Source organism: Globicephala melas, chromosome 13, assembly GCF_963455315.2.
Source record: "Globicephala melas chromosome 13, mGloMel1.2, whole genome shotgun sequence".
In the NCBI taxonomy this organism is placed as follows: domain Eukaryota; kingdom Metazoa; phylum Chordata; class Mammalia; order Artiodactyla; family Delphinidae; genus Globicephala; species Globicephala melas.
The window spans coordinates 16,836,965-16,861,473 of NC_083326.1; the positions used below are offsets into that span (position 1 = coordinate 16,836,965).

At 32.4% G+C, this 24,509-nt stretch overlaps 1 protein-coding gene across 6 annotated transcripts in view; it reads left to right on the top strand.

The window, feature by feature from the left end:
* Positions 1-24,509, top strand: part of RELCH (RAB11 binding and LisH domain, coiled-coil and HEAT repeat containing) — a 121,883-nt gene that overhangs the window by 80,722 nt on the left and 16,652 nt on the right. For 4 of the 6 annotated variants that reach the window (XM_060310444.1, XM_030868109.2, XM_060310445.1 and 1 more), the window contains 10 exons: positions 2,352-2,508; positions 3,135-3,258; positions 5,084-5,132; positions 7,217-7,296; positions 10,361-10,467; positions 11,467-11,566; positions 16,159-16,241; positions 17,037-17,100; positions 18,509-18,647; positions 22,364-22,480. In XM_060310444.1, the coding sequence (XP_060166427.1) occupies positions 2,352-2,508; positions 3,135-3,258; positions 5,084-5,132; positions 7,217-7,296; positions 10,361-10,467; positions 11,467-11,566; positions 16,159-16,241; positions 17,037-17,100; positions 18,509-18,647; positions 22,364-22,480 (1,020 nt within the window). Of the gene's footprint in view, positions 1-2,351; positions 2,509-3,134; positions 3,259-5,083; positions 5,133-7,216; positions 7,297-10,360; positions 10,468-11,466; positions 11,567-16,158; positions 16,242-16,748; positions 16,832-17,036; positions 17,101-18,508; positions 18,648-22,363; positions 22,481-24,509 lie in introns of those variants that run through there. The other 2 variants (XM_030868108.2, XR_011377949.1) reach the window with 2 other exon arrangements.

The following is a 24,509-nucleotide window of genomic DNA, read 5'->3' on the forward strand; positions in this document are numbered from 1 at the left end:
ATGCCAAAAATAATCTTTTAAGTTCTTATTGACTTAATTTGACCCTCTGACTTTTAATAGTAACTGTAAATGTTAATGTTATTATTCTCACATGTAGGTTATAATACATTTATTATAAATGAGGAAATATTATATCCTTATATATCTATATATATATATATAGATCTATCTATATATATAGTCTATCTATATATCTATGTCTCTGTGTCTATCTGTATGTCCATCTGTATAATTTGGGATACAGTTTATTACAAGTGAAGATTTAATAGTTTTCTTTTACATTATGAAAATTCCAGAGCACTAGCTAATATTTATGTCAGGCACTATTTTAAACACTTGGGATACACGCATAAACAAAACAGACAAATATCTCTGCCATGAAGAGCTTACATTCTAGTGAGAGGGAAATACATTGAAGAGTCATAACAGTTGTTATTTTGCTGGATTTGAATAATTGTGGTAATTTTTTGACAATAAAATACCTATTAAAATGGCATTCTGGGGACTCTTCTGTATGGTTACAAGTTAGATGCTTAAATTTTTTAAAATCTTTTTAAATAGAATAATGTTTTGAGATCCCTGAACCATTCTGATTGCTTATCTGTTAGAACTGAGTTATCCAAGTAATTGCTTATTTCTTGACATTGTTTTGCTTCTGTTGGACCTAGCTTTAAATCTTTGGACCTCACTTTGCCTGTAATAAATCTTGACATTATCTGATTTACTTTTAACTGTTCCACTATTTTTCAATAATTTGTCAGTATTTTTGAAGGAATAATATATTGATACATTCCATCATAGTATCGCAGATTGTGACCAATATGATATAATCCTTTTTGAAATTATCAGATATGCTTCAACAATATAGAAGTATGAAGTACAGATATCCCTCACCATCCAAATCTATTTGATTCCTAGGTTGAGATAATGACAACTCAAGCAGAAACCTCAGATAGTATGGGATACCATGTTACCTAAATTCATTTATTTGTTTGTTTGTGTGTGTATTATGATATCAAATAGGTGACTTCAGCTAGCAAGGGATAACCTTTATCTGTACTTAAGATATTGTTAAAAGCCTTGGGCAGCATAGGAGGACAATACCATCTTAATTTTGTCTTTGAGCACTTTTAAAGTTATTTCATGTTTTCTTAAGTTTAATAATTATCATTACACCATTAATATGTTTTGAGAAAATGCTGCATCCTTAATTGTGTCTTTTTAGGGTGTTAACCTCTATGCAGGAGTTGCTAGGCCATTAGGAATTTCTGTTCAACAGTTAATGAGCTGTTGGTAGCATTATTCACTTAACAGCCATCTAAGCCCTGTTCTTTAATAACCTGGAATCTAATTATGATCTGTAGAATCATAGATTTTATTGATGTGTTCAAATTTTACAGTATACTAATGTTTTAGTTACATAATTTTAAAAGTAATTTTTTCAGTTTTTCCCCCAAAACTTTTAAAGTATATACATGAGACTCTGGTTATAATATTTATAATACATTTTTTAATGATAATTTTGCTTTATCTTACTGGTCACTGGTTTTAACACTTTATAGTAACTTAATGTTTATCAAACTATGGAACATTTTTTAAATAAATCATTTAATATTGGAGATTAAATACTTAAGAAGCCTGTTCAGCTCAAGTTTTAATGTATTTTAGGTCATTATTCTCTGGTATTAAACAGTTTTTCCCTGCTGTCAACCTATTAGTTTCTTGCTGCCTGAAGGAAATATTTTATCATAGTTATTAGTTTTTGACATAAACAGTCTGGTGGAATTACAAGTATTTCTATTTTTTTAAAACCAGATTCAAATCCATATTTTAGCTGAGATCTTATTTTGTGGCCAATTTTAATTTAAGTGAAATTTTACTCTTCACTGGCAAGCTCTTTCATACAATATTCATTTACTAGTTATTTAGTCTCATAAAATCCTAATTTTTGAGATTTGCTAAATTTGTTCACATATGACAAAAATTTACAGTTGATCCTTAAACAACAGGAGTTTGAACTGTACACGTCCACTTATATGTGAATACTTTTCAATAGTTAATGCTATAGTACTACATGGTCTGTGGTTGGTTGAATTTGTGGATGTGGAAGAAACTCTGATACAGAGGGCCGACTGTAAGTTGTAGGCAGATTAACCCCTGATTGTACAGGGATCAACTGTATTTCATTTTTTTCTAAAAATGGTTTAATTAATATATTTTCGTTTTATATTTAAAGTCTATAATAAGCTAAATAAATATTAGGAGGCAGAACCTTACTTTTTTTTGACAGAATAGCTAACTTTCCAAACTGTCATTTTCTATGTGATTTATTTTGCTTCTAATTTTTATAGTGACTAGGTTCCCTCGGCCTATGTCGCCTCTTCAAGATGTGTCTACTATTATTGGAAGTCGTGAGCAATTGGCAGTACTGCTACAACTTTATGATTACCAGCTGGAACACGAGGGTACAACAGGCTGGGAGAGTTTACTATGGGTTGTCAATCAATTGTAAGTTACCATCTCTGTATTCATTTGGTACATCTCAATCAGTTGAATGAAAGGTAGCTCACTATATTTAGCCTGGGCACTGAGGGACAAAATATAACAAAATATTAAAAAAAAATAGCAAAACATAACTTGGCATCATCTATGGTAAATTTCTTTAGGAGAGGAGATTTATACTACTAGATACGTAGTTATTTATCTATGAAGATGGTGCTGCTGTATTATGTCAGAAGACCTATCTGCTGCCTTATTGTCTACAAGTGGTGATGGATTTTAAACTACATCCAGACTTTTCATTTTTGAGGCTAAAGTGGATGATGCCATGTTAGCCAAGCTCTTGTATGAAATATCAGCTCCATTGATTTGAGTCTCATTAACTCCATACTTAGAACCCTACCATTAAGATTCCATATATTTTATGGCAATCAGTTAAAATTTATTTTAAGAAATTTATAGAATATAAACTGAAGACTTTGCAAAGGGTTCCAAACAACTCCTTTGCATTCCAATTTTACTAGCTATGAAAAGCAGAACAGAAGATATTGTTAGATTTGCATTGTTTCAGAAATTGGCAAGGAAACAATAATTTATTTGTACCCCTGCCTATTTTTCTTTCCTTTCATATTCAGGTTGCCACAGCTTATAGAAATAGTTGGCAAAATTAATGTTACTTCAACTACCTGTGTCCATGAATTCTCCAGATTTTTCTGGCGCCTTTGCCGGACATTTGGCAAAATTTTTACAAACACTAAGGTAAAAACTTGTATTCCATGTTTTCTTATATGCAAGAGACATAGAAATGTAATGTGTTAATTAATGCTATAGCAGAGTAAATAAAAGCGTGAGCCCTTCCTTTATTCAAATTATCTTTTAATACCTTAGAAAACTGTGATAGTAAAAGAAAATTCTAGTCAGTAATATTCTTCTCTTTATTGATTTTCAGAAGATGATTTAGCCAAACCTTAGTTTGTATCCAGATTTGGTTATAAGATCTACTCACTGTGGATATCTCAAAGCTTTCTAGCATAGGAAGTATCAGCTAGGGGACTCAGCTGTGATTCTTTGAATGTACTTCTGGTACTTTACCATCTACCACAGATTCAGGAAGCAGCCATTTGCTCAGCATGCTTTGGTCAAAACTTCAGGTGATTATAGAATCAAAGCAGCTTGTATAGAATACTTGCTACAAGATACAAGCTCTTGGAATAGAATGGACACTTGAGATAAATGCTACATATTTCAATCACTGTCACATTTGCCTATCTAGGCTATTCTGTAGTTTTAGATATTAAATTGGAATGTCCTTAGGTCCCACTTTCTTCTTCAATCCTGTTAATTAACCCATTTGTCTTCATAGCATATTGTTAAGTCAGTTCTTTAGAGCTCTAATAAAAACATAAAAAGATGTCATTGCTACAATCAAATGTTAATCAAGACATTTAAAAGGTAAAAATTTTGTGTAGCTCTTTACTATTAAACCTGTAGTTACTGAAACATTTAGAGCATGACAGTTTGGTATAGTGGACTGGACGGAATTCGGAAAATGGTTATGACCCTGTTATGTTTGTATCCTGTGATAAATCATTTAATGTATCTGTGCTTAATCTTTCCATGTGTGAAGTGAAGAAGTTGCTTCAGTGTCATTTAATTCTATAAGTCTGATTCTGTAGATTAATCTTTTCACAGTGGTCTACATCTCAGTTTAAATTGAATTTGTAAATTAATATGCTGACCTGTCAATAGGAGGACAAAAACCAGAGCTTGATGTTATTGTAGAAGAAACAAAATCATTTTACATTTTTCACTAACATGTAATTATTAAACAAATATGATTTGATTTTACTGGTAATCACGCTTGGCACAATTTGTTTGACATCTCCAAAAGAAGTAGCTGTTATTTATTTTACCTTTTTTACAAAAAAAATTGGGAGTTCATTTTAGCACTTAACAGTAAGTGGTTGACTTCAGTGGCCTGAAATCTGAAATCCAATAATGTTAAAAATAAAAAATTGAAACAAGCATTTGCTTTAACTTAAAATTTTAATGTTATATTCTGTACTTGATGTTTAAAGTTAAATTTTAAAGAAGTTAAAGACTAACCTAAGCCAATGGATATCACATGATGAATATGTTACTTATTGAATACCCGAAATGAATGGAATTTCATTTTCATTCCTTTTATGTACAGCAAATTTTTTCAATAATTCTAATCATATAATATCTGCCTAAATACCCTTTCTAACATCAAGGTCAGTTTTAGGAGGTAGTAATTTCAAGCACTTAAAATCAGCTTGGAAATTATTTTAATTTAGTGAAGGAAACTAAAGACCCTTCAGAAAACTTGCTGACCTGAATTAATTCTTTTAAATATTTTATCTCTAAAAGGTGTTGTTTTCAGTAACTTAACTCTTCTTTTTTCCTATGGCTCTTAAGAATTGTTATGTTTTTGACTACTTGAATCAACGGTCTATAAAACAAAATAAATAAATAAGTAGTGGTAGTAAACATTTTATTTATTTAACCATTGATTGGTCCGTTGAACTTGAGACTTTCTGGATCTTTTCTTTGGGTTGCTTAGGTAAAACCTCAGTTCCAGGAGATTTTAAGACTGTCTGAAGAAAATATTGGTAAGTTTGTTCATTATTACTTTTAAAAACAATTGAATCTCTTTATTCCAGCAAAATACTTTATTCATTGTATGTAAAGTGTATAAATAAACTAGCAAGTACAATTGAAAAGGAAGATTTATACTACGGAATTCTTGGTTTTACAACTCTGCCACATCTAATATTCTTCCCATGGGGTGGCAGTAAGATTAATCTTTGTCAATTTGACTGTAAATATCTACCTTCACCGTAATCAAACTGACCTAAGGCTGAGCTTCTCAAGCTGAGTACTTGTACCCTTGGAGAGTTGAAGTAGTATATTCGAGACACTGAAAAGGAAAAAATAAAGAGCATCTAATTCATAATTAGTTACTTAAAACTTTTCAAACTTAAAACAAATTGTAATTGAAGAGAATACAAGATACACATATATGTTTTTTAAATGAAACATGAGATTTTAAAGAAACTATAGGCTTTAATGGGCAGCTGTAGCCCCTCTGTTCATAGTTTTCACTTATCTATCATAAGAAGTGTAGTTGTAGCACCACTGGCCTAAGAACTCCTTTATGTGTGGATCTTATGTCCATGTGTATTTTTCTAATTCCTTAGGAACGAATTGTGAAAAATGTTAGGAACAAAAATGTATAGCCCCCCTGTTTTGTTTTTAAACTTGGTTGATTTTGAATGTATAGGTAATTCTTATCTCAGTCCTGCCTTAATGATTTGAATTGAGTCATCTGAAAAACTCCATTTGGGGCTGTCCTCAGAGATAGTTAGAGAATGAATAAATGATTCCCTTTAAGTTTGAAAATGTTGATGAGATTTTTTTTTTGACAAATGCTTCCCAAAGTTTATATTTAATAGCTTTCTAAAGGGTTAATGCTTGGAATACCTAATAGTTGGTATTATCTCTTTAGTTAATTATTAATTCTGATGATAAATTGGTGAAGAATATTTATATATTTTTGGAAACTGATAGGTTTTAGAATTATTAGTTAGCTGTGAATATTTAACTGTTCATATAGGAAGTGATTATTGTATATAATCACTGTATATACAGTCTGTATCTGTGAATTCAACTTAAGCTTATGTTCCTAGCCTCAGATTTACCTCTCAGCTACCATAGTCACAGTCAACCAACATCAGTACTCCCCAAAAGAAAAAGTTACGCTTACCAAGAGAATAAACAAACCTCAAATACGAATTGATATGAAAATGGAACTTTCTTTTTTGCTGAAACTTCTTTCAGGACAGTTAAATACATTTTTTCAAATCAATTTCTTTATGTACTACTTTCTGAAAAGAATTTAAAATATTAAAAATAGATAAAAAGTAATTTTAAAAAGTTTGAGTACATAAAAGTAAATGTAAAGCACTTAAAACAGTGCCTAAAAATCAATAAGTGAAGAGCTGTGGTACTATAAATAGCAACTGTCATATCACCTCTGGAACATTTTTATTTTTAAATCATCTACGTGTGCTGCATAAGAAAATCTCTTATGTTACAGTAGTCACAGGACACTCACCTGTGATTGGATGCTCTCCCCTCTCCCCATGCTTTACTTAGCCTCCCTACTCCATGAAAATAATCAGGGTTCTGTCTGGCTGAAAATCCCTATACAGGACACAGGAGGAGCTCTGGAACTAGGCTAGCACTGGAAACTAAATAGTATCTCGTATCTGGAAGCAGGTAAAATGTATATCTGGCTGCCTCCTTTCAGCTGAGTGCCTTTACATTTTACTGAATACTGCAAATTGAAAACCTGACAATTTATGAAGACCTGCTTATACGGGCACTTGGGAGAGTGTTAAAGAAAGCTCTGATTTCTGACTGTGCAAATAACAGTAGAGCATCTCATTTTGGTTATTAAAGTTTTTCCCATCTATCAAAACTGTTTATGCTAATGGCTCTGAAAAGTATTAAGTTGTATAATATTTTCACAACTACCAGTGGATATGTGTTTTAATCAAAATATTTTTCAAAGTAATAATATTTATTTGTAAGCTTTGTAACCAGTTGTAATTTTAAATATAATTTGTCTCATGACTTTTTGCTTTATATTTAAAGCATACTCAGATTTTTAAAATTGTTTTTGTGATTTTAGATTCCTCAGCAGGAAATGGGGTCCTCACTAAAGCTACTGTCCCCATTTATGCAACAGGAGTCCTTACGTGTTATATTCAGGTAAGGGAAAAATTCTTTTGCTGGAAAATGTAAAGCACTTTCTATTTAGAAAGATAGCTAATATTATGTATTTTAATGTGCTTATAATTGAAAATGTTACCCATAAGTGAAAACAAAATTTATTTATTCATTTCATTCAATAAATAATTTACAGTGGTGAGCATATTTCAGTAATAGTCTCTGAGGAAAATCTCTGTTGGACAAATAAATTTAGAGATTTTGTGCTTCTTGATATTTTGTTAGAGGTGTTAGATTACACTTATTTAGTAATTTCTTTGTGTTTCCTGATAATTTTTTCATTAATAAACAACAAAGCGCATGTGTTAGGTGAAGCACACTACAAAATGCTGTAGCGTACTATATCATCATTTTTAGTAAGGTATGTTTTAGTAATACTTTATTTTTCTTAATTGTTACTGCATAATAAATTACCCCAAAACGTAAAGGCTTATTATAAATCTTTTATTTGCTCACGATCTTTGCTCAGCTAAGCGTCTCTTCTTGCTGGTAGTCGCTTGTGTTGGTGCATTCACTTGGTTGGTTGGTAGGGGGTTCAGCAAGGATGGCTGAGCTTCAGTCTCCATGTAGTCTTAGGGCCTCTCTCTGTCCTCAGGGCCTGTGGAACAGCAGAGCCAGACTCATTACATGGTGGCTCAGGGCTCCCAAAATTGCAAAATCAGAATCTGCTAGGCTAAAGCCTAGGCTTGGAATTAGCACATCACTACTACTGCATTCTGTTGCTTAAAGCAAGTCACAGGCCCACCCCAGATTCAAAAAGAGGGAAATAAATGAGAGCATGAACCAGGAGATGTGGTTCATTGGTGGTCACCAATGTAACAGACCACCTCACTCTACTTAACATTGTTTTAAGTAAACATATTATGTTTATTAAGGCACATCAGTCATTTTTAAGTGTGAGGCAGTTCCACCTGTGAGGCGAAGATACGGACTCAAGATAAAGCATTTTTAGGAATTAGAATGTGAGCAGCAAACAGGAAGATCTTTTTTCCCAAATTTACCCGATTAATACCTAATTTCTTTTGCCTTTTGTATTCAGAGTAAAGCAGTTCATATTTATTGCACTCTTCTTCCAAAATAGATTTGAACCATCCTATAATATTAAAATATAGTTCTACAGTATCATATGATACCTTGAAACAGAAGCTCCAACTCTGTTAAAGTAGTACAGTATTTTTTTAAACTTTTCTTCACTAGTTTCTAAGACTACTCCATAATATGTATACACAGAGAATTCCTGTGTTTAGAATATTTTAAGTCACGTAACCTTAACAGATTGTATCTATTGTTATTCTTAAATTCATGGAGATTAAGTCCTAGCACATATTACGAGGCACAATAGCGTGAATACCATTTTCCTCTGTAATTTTAGAAGCTCTTCCAGCATAATAACAAGTGTGATGTCAATATTTTTCTCTCATTTTTAAGCTCTGGCAGTTGGTTAGTACGTTGGTTTTCACCATAAATGGTATTTTAAGGCATAATGAAGTACAAAGTTTGCCTCATGGTAGTCCCTCAATATAGGTTTGTTGAATAAATGAATAAAGACACGCTTTTTGAGCCACTATATGAAATCCAAATATCTAAAGAGATAAGAACTTTCCTGCTGGTTACAAAATGTGAATTGAGGTGGCTGTCCTAGATTGCCCACACCAGCTGTTAATATTTTTCTTACTAAACCAAATTTTCTGTTAGAGTTAATCACACCCTGATTGCTTTGGTAAACAAAACCTATTTTGAATCAAATACATGAGCAGTATTAAATTTCAAAGCTGAGAAATAGTATTATAGTAAATTTTCAAATCAAAGGAATTCGTGCTCATTTAGAAGTATATTTCATAGGTCTCATTTCACACTTGTTTTTTCAGATTTACAGTTTATCTTCCAAATTTATGGATACTCTGTTTAATATAGTAAGCGACTATAAATGAGTGAGATCTATATTCCAACATAGCTCTGATGCTGGTTTGTCAGTGTCTAAGTTCTTCCCTAAATAGACTGGCGTATTATAAAACTGCTGTGTCCATCCTTTATTCATGCTGATCATTACTTTTGTCAATCACTTATCTGTACCTCATTCTAAATTAACCTGACCATATAGAAAAAAGGTAGGTGGTTATCTAGTCTTCCTCATGGATCTATTGATATATACAGAAGCCATTTACTGTTGAGCTAATAAAGACCTAAAGACAAAATACCTGACTCTATATATATTTACTTTCTGATAGAATGTCAGATTCCCTCCCTTACAGATTCAGGTTAATTTAACATACAGTTATTTTTTTAACTTTCCTATTTAGTAGACCTGCTTTTTCTAACATATTTCTTAATACAGTACTGTGTAAGAAAAAAGAAAGAAATATTTTTTCAGATTATTAAAATAATGGTTTGTAAAAGAAAGATTAAAAGTAAAGATTATTTTTTAGTCAAGGGTGTGACTGTTTTAAGAACACAGTGGTCTATATTTCAGCAAGTGTGAAACTTCTCACCACTAATAATTTCTCAGATATCAATTTTCTACTATTAGGAGGATAACTATTTTAGTGGTTTGTATTTAAGTATTTAGAGCCAAAGTTAATGGGAAGTAAAATTGGTAAAACAGATTTTAATAAAAGAATATACCTTGTTATGTTTTAAACCAGAACTATCTAATCAATAGTGCAATGATGTAAGTAATCTGTATCTGAGCTGTCCAGTAAGGTAACCACTAACCACACGTGGCTGTTAAACAACTTAAATTGTAACTAGTGCAACTCAGGAACTGAATCTTTTATTTTACTTCATTTTTAGTTTAAATATAAGTAACCACATGTGGTGAGTGGCTACCATATTGGACAGCACGGGTCTAAATCTGTGAATCAAGATAGTCTTTGTCCTCACACCATTGTGATCATAGATATGCTTAATAAATACCTTTAATTAAAATGCTCCCAAATTAGGATATTTGCCCCTTATTTGGTAAAATTTTCTAATTATAGTTAGGAAATTATGGTTTTAGTTCTACTTGACTGGGTGGAAATTCATTATCAGTCTTTTTCCTCTGTAGGAAGAAGACCGAAAGCTGTTAATTGGATTCTTAGAAGATGTAATGACCTTGCTTTCATTATCTCATGCTCCTCTTGATAGCCTGAAAGCTTCTTTTGTGGAACTGGGGTAAAAATAATAGCTTATAGTTTTTAAAAAGCTATATAAAGTTTTAAAATTGGATTTATAGAGTACATACTTTTAGTCTAAAAAGATTGGCATACACACCAAATCTCTTGGTTTTGAGACTTAAGATTTTTTTGTTTGTTTTTGGTTTTTCTTATTTATACATTCTTAATAGTTTGTAATCAATGCATTATAATAAAAGAATGAGGGAAAGGATACAGACATATCTTCTTTGGAGCAGCTGGAGAAATAAAGTCAAGTACAGATTTGAAGAAAATTCAGTATCCCAAAACTGGAAAAGGAGCCCCAAGTGAAAGCCAGCTCATTAGGCTCCTTTTTCCATTCCATTTGATTTGCCTAGTCCCTCATAAGCACATCATCTAGCTGCTTAAGTAGTTTTATCTCATTCTTTACTTATGTGTTTATTAATAATACTGTCCCACATTTGGATAGTCTTCACAGCCAACTTACCCTTCCATATAGGTGATTTGAGTTATCCTTATTGATCCTTATTGATTACACAACCATATGATGTAAATAGGGCAGTATTGTCCCAGATTTTTATAGATGCAGAAATTAAAACCCACAGAGGTTATAACTTACCCATCTGGCTCTTAGTCCAGTGTTTCTTTCTCATAAGTAAAAATTTTATTTTACTTTATTTTTTTATAATTTTAACTTTTATGCTATTAAAGAGTTGAAATATCTGTCATAATTGCAAGTACTTAGAGAAACTAAAAGTATAACTCCTGAATATGCTAAAAGTTTGTAGTTTTATAAGGTGACTTCCTTTTTTAAAGAATCTTAGATGTAACCTATTAAACCATACAAACTAATTCTATATGTTTTGCCAATATTTTTATCATTAATATTCCTCATAAATGTAGTATTTTTCAATACACCAGTAAGGCAAAATAGACTTTAATGAAAGAATATACCTTTTTATGTTTTAAACCAGAACTATGTGGCTCTCACTTTTAGCATTGATTTTTTTTCTTTCAGTGCAAATCCAGCCTACCATGAGTTATTGTTAACTGTTTTGTGGTATGGTGTTGTCCATACTTCAGCACTTGTGAGATGTACTGCTGCTAGAATGTTTGAGGTATGTAAACAAACGCTTCTATTGGTTCAGATCATAATGATTTTCTTTGGAAGAGGGAGAGGGACTATTTCTTAAAAAGGCAGAGAGGCTTTTCATACTATGGTATGTTGATGTATATTTTATGGCATTGAAGAGTATCTAGTTGTGTACTGTGTGATGGGGCAGAAATTTAGCTTTGGTACATTTCAGATTATTTTCTAGCCTTATTGGTTCCTTGAATGTTATTGTATTATCATTTCCATTTCTCAGAATTTCTTTTAAATCTTATTTTAATTTCCATCCTATGTAAATCTTCCTGGCTATACTTTCTATTTACTGAGGCACACAGCTATTAAAATAAAGTAAAACAATATAAGATATCTTTAAAGTTGTAAAATATAGTTGGATTCATGAGTAAAATACAGTTGCATTCATACTTGCAATTATGGAAATATTTTACTGATTAGCCCTACTTCATTATTCCCTCACCTTTCATATCTGGAATAACAACATCTCTATACATTAACTGCCTGTAGACTTGTAAGACAAGAGACTTCATATAATTTAACTAGATTTTCTTAAATTGCCACCTACCCAAGTTTAGTACGAAAATTGGAATACCTATCTTTTTATCCATCATAGAGGAAATATGTTAGCCTAGTGTACGTATATATATGTTTCTAGAACTTGAATTTGAGCACTAAAAGTGGTTTAGAGTGCTATTTACTGTTCTTGAGTCTTCTCTTAGAGCCATACTGGCTGGGTTCAGTGTCTGTCTCTGCCACTTAATGCCAGTTTCAAACTTCTCTGTGCCTTAGTTTTCTCATCTATAATGTAAGTGAAGATGATAATAATAAGTATCCATCTCAAAGGATTTTTATTAATATTAAATGAATTAATACTTCTAAGGTCTTAAAACAGTGTCTGGCACATAATAATAAGAGCTTAATAAATGTTAACTATCATTATGATTACTGTTTTTTTAATATGCTGTTACTTCACAAAATAATATAATAGTTTAGGAAAAGTATACTTATCCAAACTAAAATTGTCCTTAATACACACATGTGATTCTTAAAATATCTTAAAGCACTTATTTTCATAAGAATTAGACAATTCAATTTTTCCTGAATTTCAGAATTTTTACATAATTTAAGATAAATTGCAATCTAAAGGATAGAGCGCTGACAGATTTGAAATATATACCTTCTAAAACTCTTAAATATTTAAAATAGATTTGTGGAATCTAAAGAAAATTCCATCCTATGAGGAGGTTGAAAATCCTCTGAACATGTTATTCCCACAATTATACATATTTGATAAAAAATAACTAATCACATGTTCTTTGTCAAGATAAATTCCAAATTAAAAATTCAGTTAGATGTCTAGCATAAGTGCCTTCTGGGTATAAATAATTTTTGATTATTCAATATGCTGAAAATAATTATTACCATGAAAGAAAAAGGTTTTTCTTTAGCCTCCTCTCCCCCCCAAAAGAAAAAAGTATCCTATTTCTTTAATGTACTCACTTAATAGGATTTTATTCTAAGACCATAACAGCTGTTTCTTTCTCTTAAACCATTTATTTCTAAAATGTATGTATATACTGGTGAAGCATACAATATAAATGAAAATAAAGAAAATGAAGCGTCCTCCCTTTTTACTTGTTTCTGTGGGGTTTTTTCTGCCTTATTTCTTACATGTGGTTTTTGTCTGGTTTTGGTTTCTATGTCTGCTGTCAGTGCTGGTTGGAAACTATACCTATGCTTAAGCAGTTTTCAGTGTTCTCTCAGTTGATGATGGGTTTCTGAGTCTAATCTGAGAGACTTATTTTAATGATTTTTCAAGTCCATTTATGATAAAAAAATTTTTACTGAGCATGCCAATAAAAGTCATTAGTAGGAAAAATTAAAGTTACTTTTTTGTCAGTGAGGCTTATTTTGAATAATATTGTATTAAAAGAATAATTATTTCATAAGATTTCTTTTGATACTAATACTTTATAATTTACAGTTATGCCTGCTTCCCCCACCCCCAATATGAGTTAATTCAAAATAAAAACATAAAAAACAGGTCACTTAAAATTTTTAATTTTTTTAATGTGAGACCAGAAACTACTGAGAAGAAAGCAATAAATGGATATACCAGGAACATAATATGAGATACTTAGTGAAATTGAACACTAAATTTAGCTCTGAGTTTTCAGACAGCAGGGCAAAAAGGGGAAATCCAATCAGTCATATTATTCTCATTGTTAAATAAGAGACAATATATTCTTGATGTAACAAATTATTATTGAAATTGATTTATAAAAGAGACTTTATTATGTGACTTCCAGTGTGACATAATGGATTTCCCAAACGATGCAGAAAAGAACTTCATATAATGATTTCTTACATCAATCATAAGGCGATAAATCAGGTAACATTAAGACCAAAACTCAAAGAAGGCATGGGCTTTTAAAACAACTGTGACTGAGTCCATTTTCTAGCTCTACCTCTTTTGGGCTCTAAAACCCTGGGCAAGTTATTTAACTTCTCTCAGGCTCAGTTTCTTCATCTGTTAAAACATTAATGATAATTGTACTTACCTCATCATGTTTAAAAATCAAATGATAAACTGTGTCTAAATGTGTAATAATTAATAGCTCTTAAATTTTGCTTTCCGATTTTCCAGCTTATTAAATTAAATCTAAAAACTCCAGTGCAATGAAAAATTAACTTGCCCCCGGATTATCCCTTTTTTTTTTTTTTAATGCTTTTTGGCTGGCACAAGTTAGACACTTCAAGATACACTTTACTAATTCGAACCTAAGCTACCTTATTTATAAAATGATACAGAGAAGAAAGTTGTATATAATGTATTTGAACTTCTTCCCCCTATTTCTTTCTACCTGACATCTGTAATGTTTAAGGTAGTAACAGAAGTTCTTTTGTCATTTTATTCCTGCCTAAATTATCCATGGTTCTGTTGAAATAAAAATTATTTCAGAATACTGAAGTAGATTCTAAAGTGTATCAGTTGGGCTTCCCTGGTGGCGCAGTGGTTGAGAGTCCGCCTGCCGATGCAGGGGATACGGGTTCGTGCTCCGGCAAGGGAAGATCCCACATGCCGCGGAGCGGCTAGGCCTGTGAGCCATAGCCGCTGAGCCTGTGAGCCATAGCCGCTGAGCCTGTGCGTCCGGAGCCTGTGCTCCGCAACGGGAGAGGCCACAACAGTGAGAGGCCTGCGTACAGCAAAAAAAAAATAAAATAAAGTGTATCAGTTGTTAAATGGTAACAGATTAGTGTAAAATTAAAAATCTCTGATAAAGGGAGCTCTGCTCTCTGATATGCTGTGTAGGAGGAATAGTTAACCCAACACAGTGTTGCGTTTTTGTTACTAAAAATTCCACAGCATCTTCCATCTTCCATGAGGACTAGTTCCATTACAAGGTGAAGAGATTGATTAGCATTGAGGATTAATTTGTGTTTACATTCTGAAATAGAGAACGTAGGATTAGGATGTTACCCTTTTCTGTTGAACTCATAAAATTCCGTGATTTTTATAAAAACAATGCGTACAGCTCAATATTGTCCTCTAGTTCGGCGATTTAGGGTTGGTTGCTAAATGAATTGTTTTTACGATTAGATTATAGAAATAGGTCTAATTGTGCTCATTGTATTTTTTTTATTTGAGCTTTTAGAGAAATGCAAAACAAAGGACTATTTGTAAACATTAACTACTTGGATGAGACAAAAACATTTTTTAGTTAATAATTTCTTTTTCCAAATATATCACAAATCTTATGTCCTTGGAGTAGTCACAATAATTCAGCTTGCATTTCTTGAATGCCTAGTCTTTGTCGGACACAATATTTAAGTATATTATGTGTAGTTAGTAGCACAGTGATCCTTTAAGGTAGATGATAGTGTCACCATTTTCAGATGAGAAAACTGAGTTTCAAGGGATTATGTAATATATCTTAGGCCACATGACCAATAAGTGGAGAGCTAGAATCTGAACCCAGGTCTGATTCCCACATTAAATAAGTACTTTCCTCTAGGCTACATTATATCTCTGTACTTCAAGGAATAAAGCTACATGATGTAAAAGGTTGGGAATTTTTGTATGTGATTTTTAAATTTACTTGCATCAGAACAATCAGAAGCAATTTAGTGGTGGCTGCTAGCCATTTGAGTTTGGTTTAAAAACAGTCCAGTTTGTACCTTGTTGGTCATAACAAAATTATATCAGATTTATTTAAAGAATTTAACCATAGAACCCAGTATGTCTTCTTTTTAGTTTCTTTAAAAGAAAAAAAAAAAAAAGGTAAAGCTTTCTTTTAAATTGAACATGGAAATTGCATAGACTATTTGACCAAAAGTACAAACTGTCATTGAATTGGTAACAAACTGTTTTCAGGGACTGCTAGGCTGTGTAAGCTTTATTTTTCTCCTAAGCATTCTCTGCCTTTATAAAGCACTCTAGTAGCAATATTTGCTTAGCTTCTAATTTTGGTTTTGCTTTTGTGTTTTCTCTCTTTCTCTTGGTTGTTCCTTTCTTCTTCCTGTGGCATTGTGTTTGCTCTTTCCATGCATCACCTGTGAATACCCCCTGTGCTGACCAATCAGCTGTTGGTGAAGGGGGTGAATGAAACTCTGGTAGCTCAGAGGGTTGTTCCTGCTCTCATAACTCTCTCCAGTGACCCTGAAATGTAAGTGTCGTTCCTACCTTTTCATTCAGCATCCCTTTCAAAATGCGCCTGTCAAGAAATAACCATCAGCTTTTAAATTCACTGAAGACTAGATTTAGCTCTTTAAAATAATAATATTGGATTATGCTTACTTGATTTTAAACTTTATTATACTACTATTCATGTATTTTTTTAAGTCAACCTTCACAGTAAGCCTAATGACAAGGCCATATATTGAAAAGAATATATTAGTAGTATTTATTAGTCCTCAATAAACGTTTCCAAAACTTAAAACATGCTGATGGACTATTTCTTCCAAGCCAAGAAGGGATGCTCTCTAATCTCACTAACATGTTGTTACCAGTAAGTATAGTGGCATGAACCAGAGGCTTAACATTTTAATGTCTCGTGTGGGTGACTAAACCAAGAAAGGCCAATGAGTCTGCCTGCCCATCCTCAGTCACAGCTAACCCAGTTCTCATTCCAGTTTACCAAACCATTTTTTATTGCATGTTGACTGGTTTACAGCTGACTCTTCGAGGCATGAGTGAAGCGTTAGTTGACAAGCGGGTTGCTCCGGCCCTTGTTACCTTGTCCAGTGATCCTGAATTGTGAGTTTCACAGACTGCGACCTTAAGTTATCCTGTCTGTCTTTTTGAGCATTCTTCTTGGTCTGCTTTTTTTTAAATTTAATTTGTCATTGCTAGAGACTAATACAGTATATTTACCTTGTACTTACTTTGATATATATTTTAATAATGATCAGTTTTTCATCTCAAAGAAAGTTTCAGTTTCTTTCTTTTTTAATTTTAACAGCTCTGTCAGGATTGCCACAATTCCAGCCTTTGGCACTATTATGGAAACAGTTATTCAAAGAGAGGTAGGAAATGACTGGAATTTATTTATGTACTGTTGAGGTAATGATAACACATTACTGTACATGTACCCGGTAGCATCATACCCTTCATTTTATTTCTTAGTTACTTATGGGCCAGAAGAGGATCTCAGAATTTGAAAATATGATAGCCTACCAAAAGTATATTTTCATATGCGAAGGCAATCTCTAGTCTTTCTTCTCAACTAGAAAATTAAGTATAAGCCAACTCTCAGATGTTCTATTTTAAGTCTATCTGGATATTGCAGTTTTGAATAATCCTTCAAAGCAGATTTAGCTCCAAAGGCTTCTGTTATCCAGTAGACTTCTGGATAGTCTACATAAATTCCCAATTGCCAGTTTGTACAAATTTGAAGACAGGTTTTCTCAGTTTCACGAACAGAGGCTAGAGGGTACCTATGTTCTTGTAACTGTCATTGATAATCAAGCTGCAAGTCATGTCGTAGACTGGTATCATCTTTTTGTAGCACACATCACTGTGACAACTCTCTGTCACGCCTGCTTCAGGAGATTACCAAAGTCTTCCTCCCTAAATATGTATTTTGATTCAGAAACTTGTGATTTAATTTTCAGTTTGTTAGGTTCTATCTGCAACATTAACTCTAAGACACTTCTCAAAATTAGTTATCAGAATTTTATTCTTTATTATCAAATTGGACATGTCCTTACACAATGAAAAACCCTATACATTAGAAAGTAAATTATTTGTGGGCATATCACTTAGCCACTTAAATGGAAAACAAGGTTTTCCATCTCATAGACATTTTACCAAAAAAAATTATATATATATATATATATATATATAATAAACTGTTCCGTAAAATTTTTTTGTCATATAGATTTTTTTTATAACCAAAATTAAACAACCGTGTTAGTTGTGGGAAAAAATATTCTCCGTTTTTTCACTTACATATTTCACCGGTGGAGCAAAATAAAAAAACACATTGTTCTGCAAAGCTTGCAGTCTTGGCAGAATTTCAACATGTTCTTAAATCCCAAAATAAAAATGTCTTTTAGGGAAATATGAGTAAGATGTAAGTCATTAATGACTCATTGCTTTCAGAAGGTGAATAAGTGGGTAACTTACGCTCTGATTTGTTTTAAGAATTATAGTTTAGATACAAAATCATCAAAACTCTATCTTTATCCCTAAATATTGTGGGGTCTTTTCTACAGTTTGTCAGGGAATATTTGTGTTTTTAAAAAACAAAAAATGAATTAACAAGCATAAACAAAAATTTAAGATCTTTTCTGAGCCAAAAGACTAAATAAGTACTTATTTAATTCCAAATTTCTACTATTATGTTGATATAAGTCGTTTGAATCCAGCGATGCAAGCCATGTTTAGTGTGTATCCTTCTCTCAATTTGACTGTACAATATTCAATTTTAAGTTGCTGGAAAGAGTGAAAATGCAGTTGGCTTCTTTCCTGGAAGATCCTCAATATCAAGACCAGTATTCTTTGCATACAGAAATCATAAAAACATTTGGTAGAGTTGGGCCTAATGCAGAACCAAGGTTCCGAGATGAGTGTAAGTTGCATTTTTTTTACCATTTTTCCTGAATTGTAATGTAAGAGTGAGACCATAAGCCTCACTGAGGATTTGTCATGTGTTACATGACACCTTTCTACACCTTATCTTTCATATACTGAAAGCTGAAAGTCAAACAAGTTTGTTATTGTGGATTGATTGGTATTACTATTAACTGCTATTAAATGGCTTCTTATACTATATAGTGATTGCTGTAGACGTATGAAAAGTAACTCATAAATAATTTCAAGTTATTTTTAAAATAATTCTTCCTAACTGTTAATTTCAAAATACTGTGCTCATTATATTTAGAACTTATTATTTAATTCTTATTTCTAAGGAAATTTTTATGTGTTTCTAGACATGTTCTTATGAAAGATACATTTCTTCCACTTAGCATGCCATTCCACTATTTTGGTTTAAATCATGGCTTGTTGATCTGCTAAATAACCTGCATGATGATCTGCTAAAGCATTTTCTCCGGTTTCTATAGTATCACTTTTTACTTTATGACAACAATTTCTTTGGGTGTCATCAAAGCATCCAGTAATTATTACTCCAAAAGCATGACAGTTATCACTGTTATACCTTAGTCCTTATATTTTTAGCAATTTGACATGCTCTTGGAAAGTCCGCAAGTTTGGCTTCTTACATCAGTTTGGTTTCCATACAAAATTGGATTCTCCCATAGACTAGTTATTGCATATCTAACCTGGTATTTTTAAGATAAACAACAAAAATACTGTCAGGATTTGGACTGCAGTGTCCAAAAGGTCTGTTGAGGGCATGAACACATATTGAACTACAGAAACAACCACAAGGTTATTTTTCAATGGGTAATAGTGTTGGTAGCATGAGGAGAAAATAACAGTATTTCACAATCAGTTAACAGGAAAACGTTTAGTATTTTAGTTAGCATTAGGGATAGTTCCTCATCATAGTAACGTCAGATTTACAGGTGACCCTCTACAGGTGCTTTGACTAACTTTTTTGAGGCTGTCTGTAATTGCTCTGAAGCAAGGAGAATAAGTCTTGGCTGTTGGATCAAGGAATAGGCTGAATAGGCAATGCGTCTTTGGTGGGTGCCGTGTTGTTGAGTTAATAACTGTCTAGAATATGATCTAACCTTTTTGTGTACACTCAAAAGAAAGATTTATGTATCACATAGAAAAGAGAAATATTCTTTTCATAATGGTCCCAAAATAGCAATTAAAGATTGGCTTGAGAAAAAATTGAGAATAGCAGTTTCCACTGCTTGAATAGGTGTAGTAAACCATTATTCCTGAAGCCTTCTACAACTTACTGTATACCCACAAGTTTGTCTTATACAATCTTCCTTCACATTCTGACACAACGAGACTTTTTTTTTTTTAAGACAAAAAAATTTTTTTTCTTCTGTATTTACTACTCAGTCAGTTGGCTTCTCTTTTGCTTTAAAACTTTACCCTGTGGAATTTAGTGTCCTATATTAATAAGATTAATGGTAGATGAAGTAGAACCCATATTGACAAGGATGCTATATTGTTATCCATCTGTATTTATAGACAGTTCCTGTTAGGAGTTTAGAGAAAGAACAAAGAATTGCTGGGTGGTAATGTCTTCCTTGGAGTGGCATTTTTGGATATTTTTCCCTCTATTTCCTAGAGAATAGAAGACATTGGTTCTTCCAGTGGCCCTTTTTCTCTCCCAACTCTTAGTTATTATAGGACCTTTTGGTCCTGATTTTATCTCAGGGGCCATTTGTTTTATTCAGAACATGATACAGTTTTGTTTGTTTATTTTCTACTTTTTTAACTTTATAAGTCTCTCTGAAAATGTTCAGTCATACCTTGGAGATTTTCTAACATGGCAGCTTTACATTTCAGATCAGTTTTTTTCAAAGTTCCTTATTTTAGATCTAAGCTCATTTACAAAAAGAGAGGACAAGATTCCCTTCACTTTTGCTATTGGATCTACCCCAGAATATTTTTTAAAAGTTTACAAAAATCTATTTTTATAAAGTTTCCTATTGATTTATCTTTATTTTGTTCGCACTTTTGAATCTTTGTCCAATCTGCCCTTAAGTGAAAGGCTTCAGAAGTGGCCTTATGTTGTGTATTTCCTGTTTTCCTTGCCCACCAAAGGTCAGTTGTAGAATTACTCACATCTAGGTTATTAAATCTTTTAACCATTTATCTCCATCTGAGGGGTTAACAATTAAATGAATTAATTGGTACAGATGTGGTAGCCCAGGACAATACATATATAATGAAATGTTGAATTCTTTAGTAAACTTCTATCTTCTGAGATTTAGGAATATCCTTAATTGTAGCCTTTAACTGTCTGTAGACTACAGTTTAAAGTAACTTGTATAGGTTTGTTTTCTAGTTAAGCAGTTTTAAGGGATCTTGTATAGTGTGGTTGTTGAGTTTCTGAGAAAAACACTGAGGAAAGGATTGCTTGTGTAGGAAATCAGGGAATGAGCGGAATGAATAGAGACCACGTGTTTATAGATAAAGTAGTGCAAGGAAGGTCAGTTTCAAAATGTTTGGGCAGAAATGAAATAGAGAATCTTTGTCTCAGAGCCACCATTTTGTTGAGGCCTCAGCATGCCAGTTAATGAATCGGAGTTTCAGTGAATTCATTGGGAATTCAATGAATATTTGGAGTTTTTTGTCTTCTTATTTTTTCTAGAGCACCTCTGAAGTATGTTGTTATTAATTTTGATAAGTCAAAAAGTCCCCTAAAAATGGCCATTGTTATCCTAAGTTTGTGTGGGGTTTTTTACCGTTTACTAAGGTGCATAAAAGTTGTAATTATAGTAGTGGTTTATTGAGGAAGCAGGAGATTTTTCTAGAAGGAGATTGTGGCTTTAACATATACAAGCTTAAGGTAGACATGAATGAAGTCACTACAGTTGGTCAGAAGTATGTGCTTATGAACCATGTTTTGGGTCCCCCAACCAAGCAGGGACTAGAATGGGACCATGTGATCAACAATTTGATAATCACTTACCCTGAAGCCATTTCTGCAAGGGACCCTGGTTTTAGTGGGAAATGGTATTTAAAGAACATAATCTTAGGCAGTAGGAGTGCTCAGTGCTACTGAAATGGTTACTGTTTCTTGGACCACCACTTTAATTTTAGCAATGTGTTGTCTGTATTTTTGAAATTTTACACTATTCATTGAGATATAAGATATTGAGCCCATTAGGTGACTTGAAAACTCAACCACCAGTGCTATTTGACACTGGTCTTTGCTAAGAACTTGAGAAACTAAAGCTAATAATAGTTTCATGAAGTAGTGAAATAATTTGATATTGAAAATGAATCAGTATACTGTATTTATCTTTTTAATAGCAACAGTAATACAAGATTTATATAAACTTATTTATAAAGCTGATAATAACACAAGAGGTAGGTTGTTTACATTTGTTTATTTGGCTTTCATTTTTCAAATTGGGAAACTGAATTGCAGTGAAGCCAAATGACCTGTATACATCATCATAATTAGGTTATAATGGCATGCTATAATCTATTTCTCCCAAATTCTAGATCACTATTTATTCTGAAAAACATGCTTTCTTCCCTAGGACGAAAAAGCAAGTATGGGATGTGGGTAATCTTTCGAAATCATCCAGAATTAAAATAAAATTTTATAAAATAAAATGAAAAAAATTTTTTTAATGTATAAGCATGTTTTAGATTAAAATTAATAATTTCTTTTTCTTTTTTCAGTTGTTATACCACATTTGCATAAGTTAGCCTTGGTGAACAACTTACAAATCGTGGATTCTAAAAGACTGGATATTGCTACCCATCTTTTTGAAGCCTACAGTGCACTTTCCTGTTGTTGTATCCTTGCTTTATTAATGTATTTCTATATTTAATAATCAGTCTTACAGTGAACCTCAGTTGTTAAAGATTGAGAAGTAGAATTTTTTTCTTCAACTTAACTAAGAAGTAATTAAGTAGAAGATTAAAAATTTGAGTTGACTTGCCCATAAGATGGCTCCTTATTCTAGCCATCTCATAATTTTAAAGATAACTTTAAGTCTTCTGTGTTTATATGTTTCCATAGTTTGAAAACATTGACTAAAATTGTATGTATGTTAATCAGCTATATAACTAAGCAAGCAATGAGTTATAACTGAGGCTTCTGTTAATCAAAAGGAATCCTTGTATGTGTCCTGGCATTCATTTTAAATGAATGTTTAACAGTCTTTATGATCCTGTGAATATCTCTTGGAGAGATATCACTCATTGAAAAAAATACAGGGACACCATGTTAATCATTTGCAGTGATGGTGGAACTGGAGGAAAGCTCAGAGATCATCTAACCCATGTCAACCACTACATTTTATAAATGACTAAACTAAAACTTAAAGGCATTAGTGACTTCTGTTTTTTATAATTAAAAGCAAAACTGTGACTAGAACGGTGAACTTTAGCTATCCTGTTAAATGTTCTCTTTAATATCCTTGGCCTAGTAAAATAAAAGTAAGAAGGAAGTGAAGATAAATATGGGCAGAATAAACTCTAGCTTTTAGGTTCTCCCATTAAAAGCCAGAATATTTCAAGAAAGGAGGAAATAAGAGATTGAAAAATGAGGTGAACGGCTGAACACTTGAATATAACCGTAAAAATATGTGCTAGACAACATAATCAGAGAATTATGATTTTGACAGAAAAAAAAATGATGGTAGAGAAAGAAATGCAGAGCTGTCTGTTAAGGAGCTACCGGTCCTTTTAGAAATGTTAAAACTTGAAGTTCGATGTGTGGTTGAGAGCATTTCATTTTGGGACTCTGCTACAAATTGCCTATTCATGTGGCTGATATAAGCCACTTTCTTATACTATAGATCATAAAGTGGGCAGAGATACCATATTTTGATAATTTTGCCTCAACTAACCATATACCTTCTATAAGTTTAATTCCACTAAAAGCAGAACTTACTATCATTCCTGATTTATCTTGTTGGCATTTTCAACTTAGAGAAGATAGAGGAAGCAAAAAGAGGAAGTGATAATTCTGAATTAGCAAGAAAGGACTCTTTAGTAATGGAGAAGTGACAGGACCCTTACAAGAAAGTAATAATGGCATGTCAGAGTTTGGCATGTCAAAGAAAGAAAACATTGATACGCTTATACCTATTCCCTAAACTTTGCGAAAGTAAATGTTTACAAACTTAGTGAAGAGTTGTGTGTAATCTTATATAGCAGAGTTTCTAAAGAAATATGCCTCAAGGAAAATGAGAAAGTCAAAAGATTAAAAATTTTAGCTCTGTTAACCTAATTTTCAAATAGACTAAGCAGTGGTTTCTGAAGAGCATAGAAGTCTGTATAGAAGGAATATTATTGTGTATTTAGGTATGTACAGAATATTACTAGAGAAAATACAGTAGAAAGTCTTTATAACAGCACAGTAAGGGGAAGAACCATCTTAACAATAGACACTGTTCAAGTACTAAAAGCGTTAGTTCTCCGTGAGTCAGAACTTGTACTTGTGTCAACAGGGTGGTTATGGCCACTAATAAAATCACATTGTCCATATCTGTTCTGCTGTTCTATTGAATTACGAGCTGATAGAACACAAGAGTATTCCTTTCAGCACGACATCGTGTTTCAATAGGGACATAGGAAATCTATATAATTTAACATTTGGCATGGTATTAAGTCAAGAAATCATGTTTAAGAAAAATTTGAAGGAATTTAGAAATGTTTAACCTGGAAAAGAAATGGTTTAGGGATGAAAAGATAATTTGAGAATTATTTTAAAGGTTGTTATATAGAAAAAAGGTTAGGCACGCTTGTGTAACTAAAATGCAGAGCAAACACTAACAAGCAGAGGTCATGGAGAGGCCTATTGTGTTTATAAGAAAAA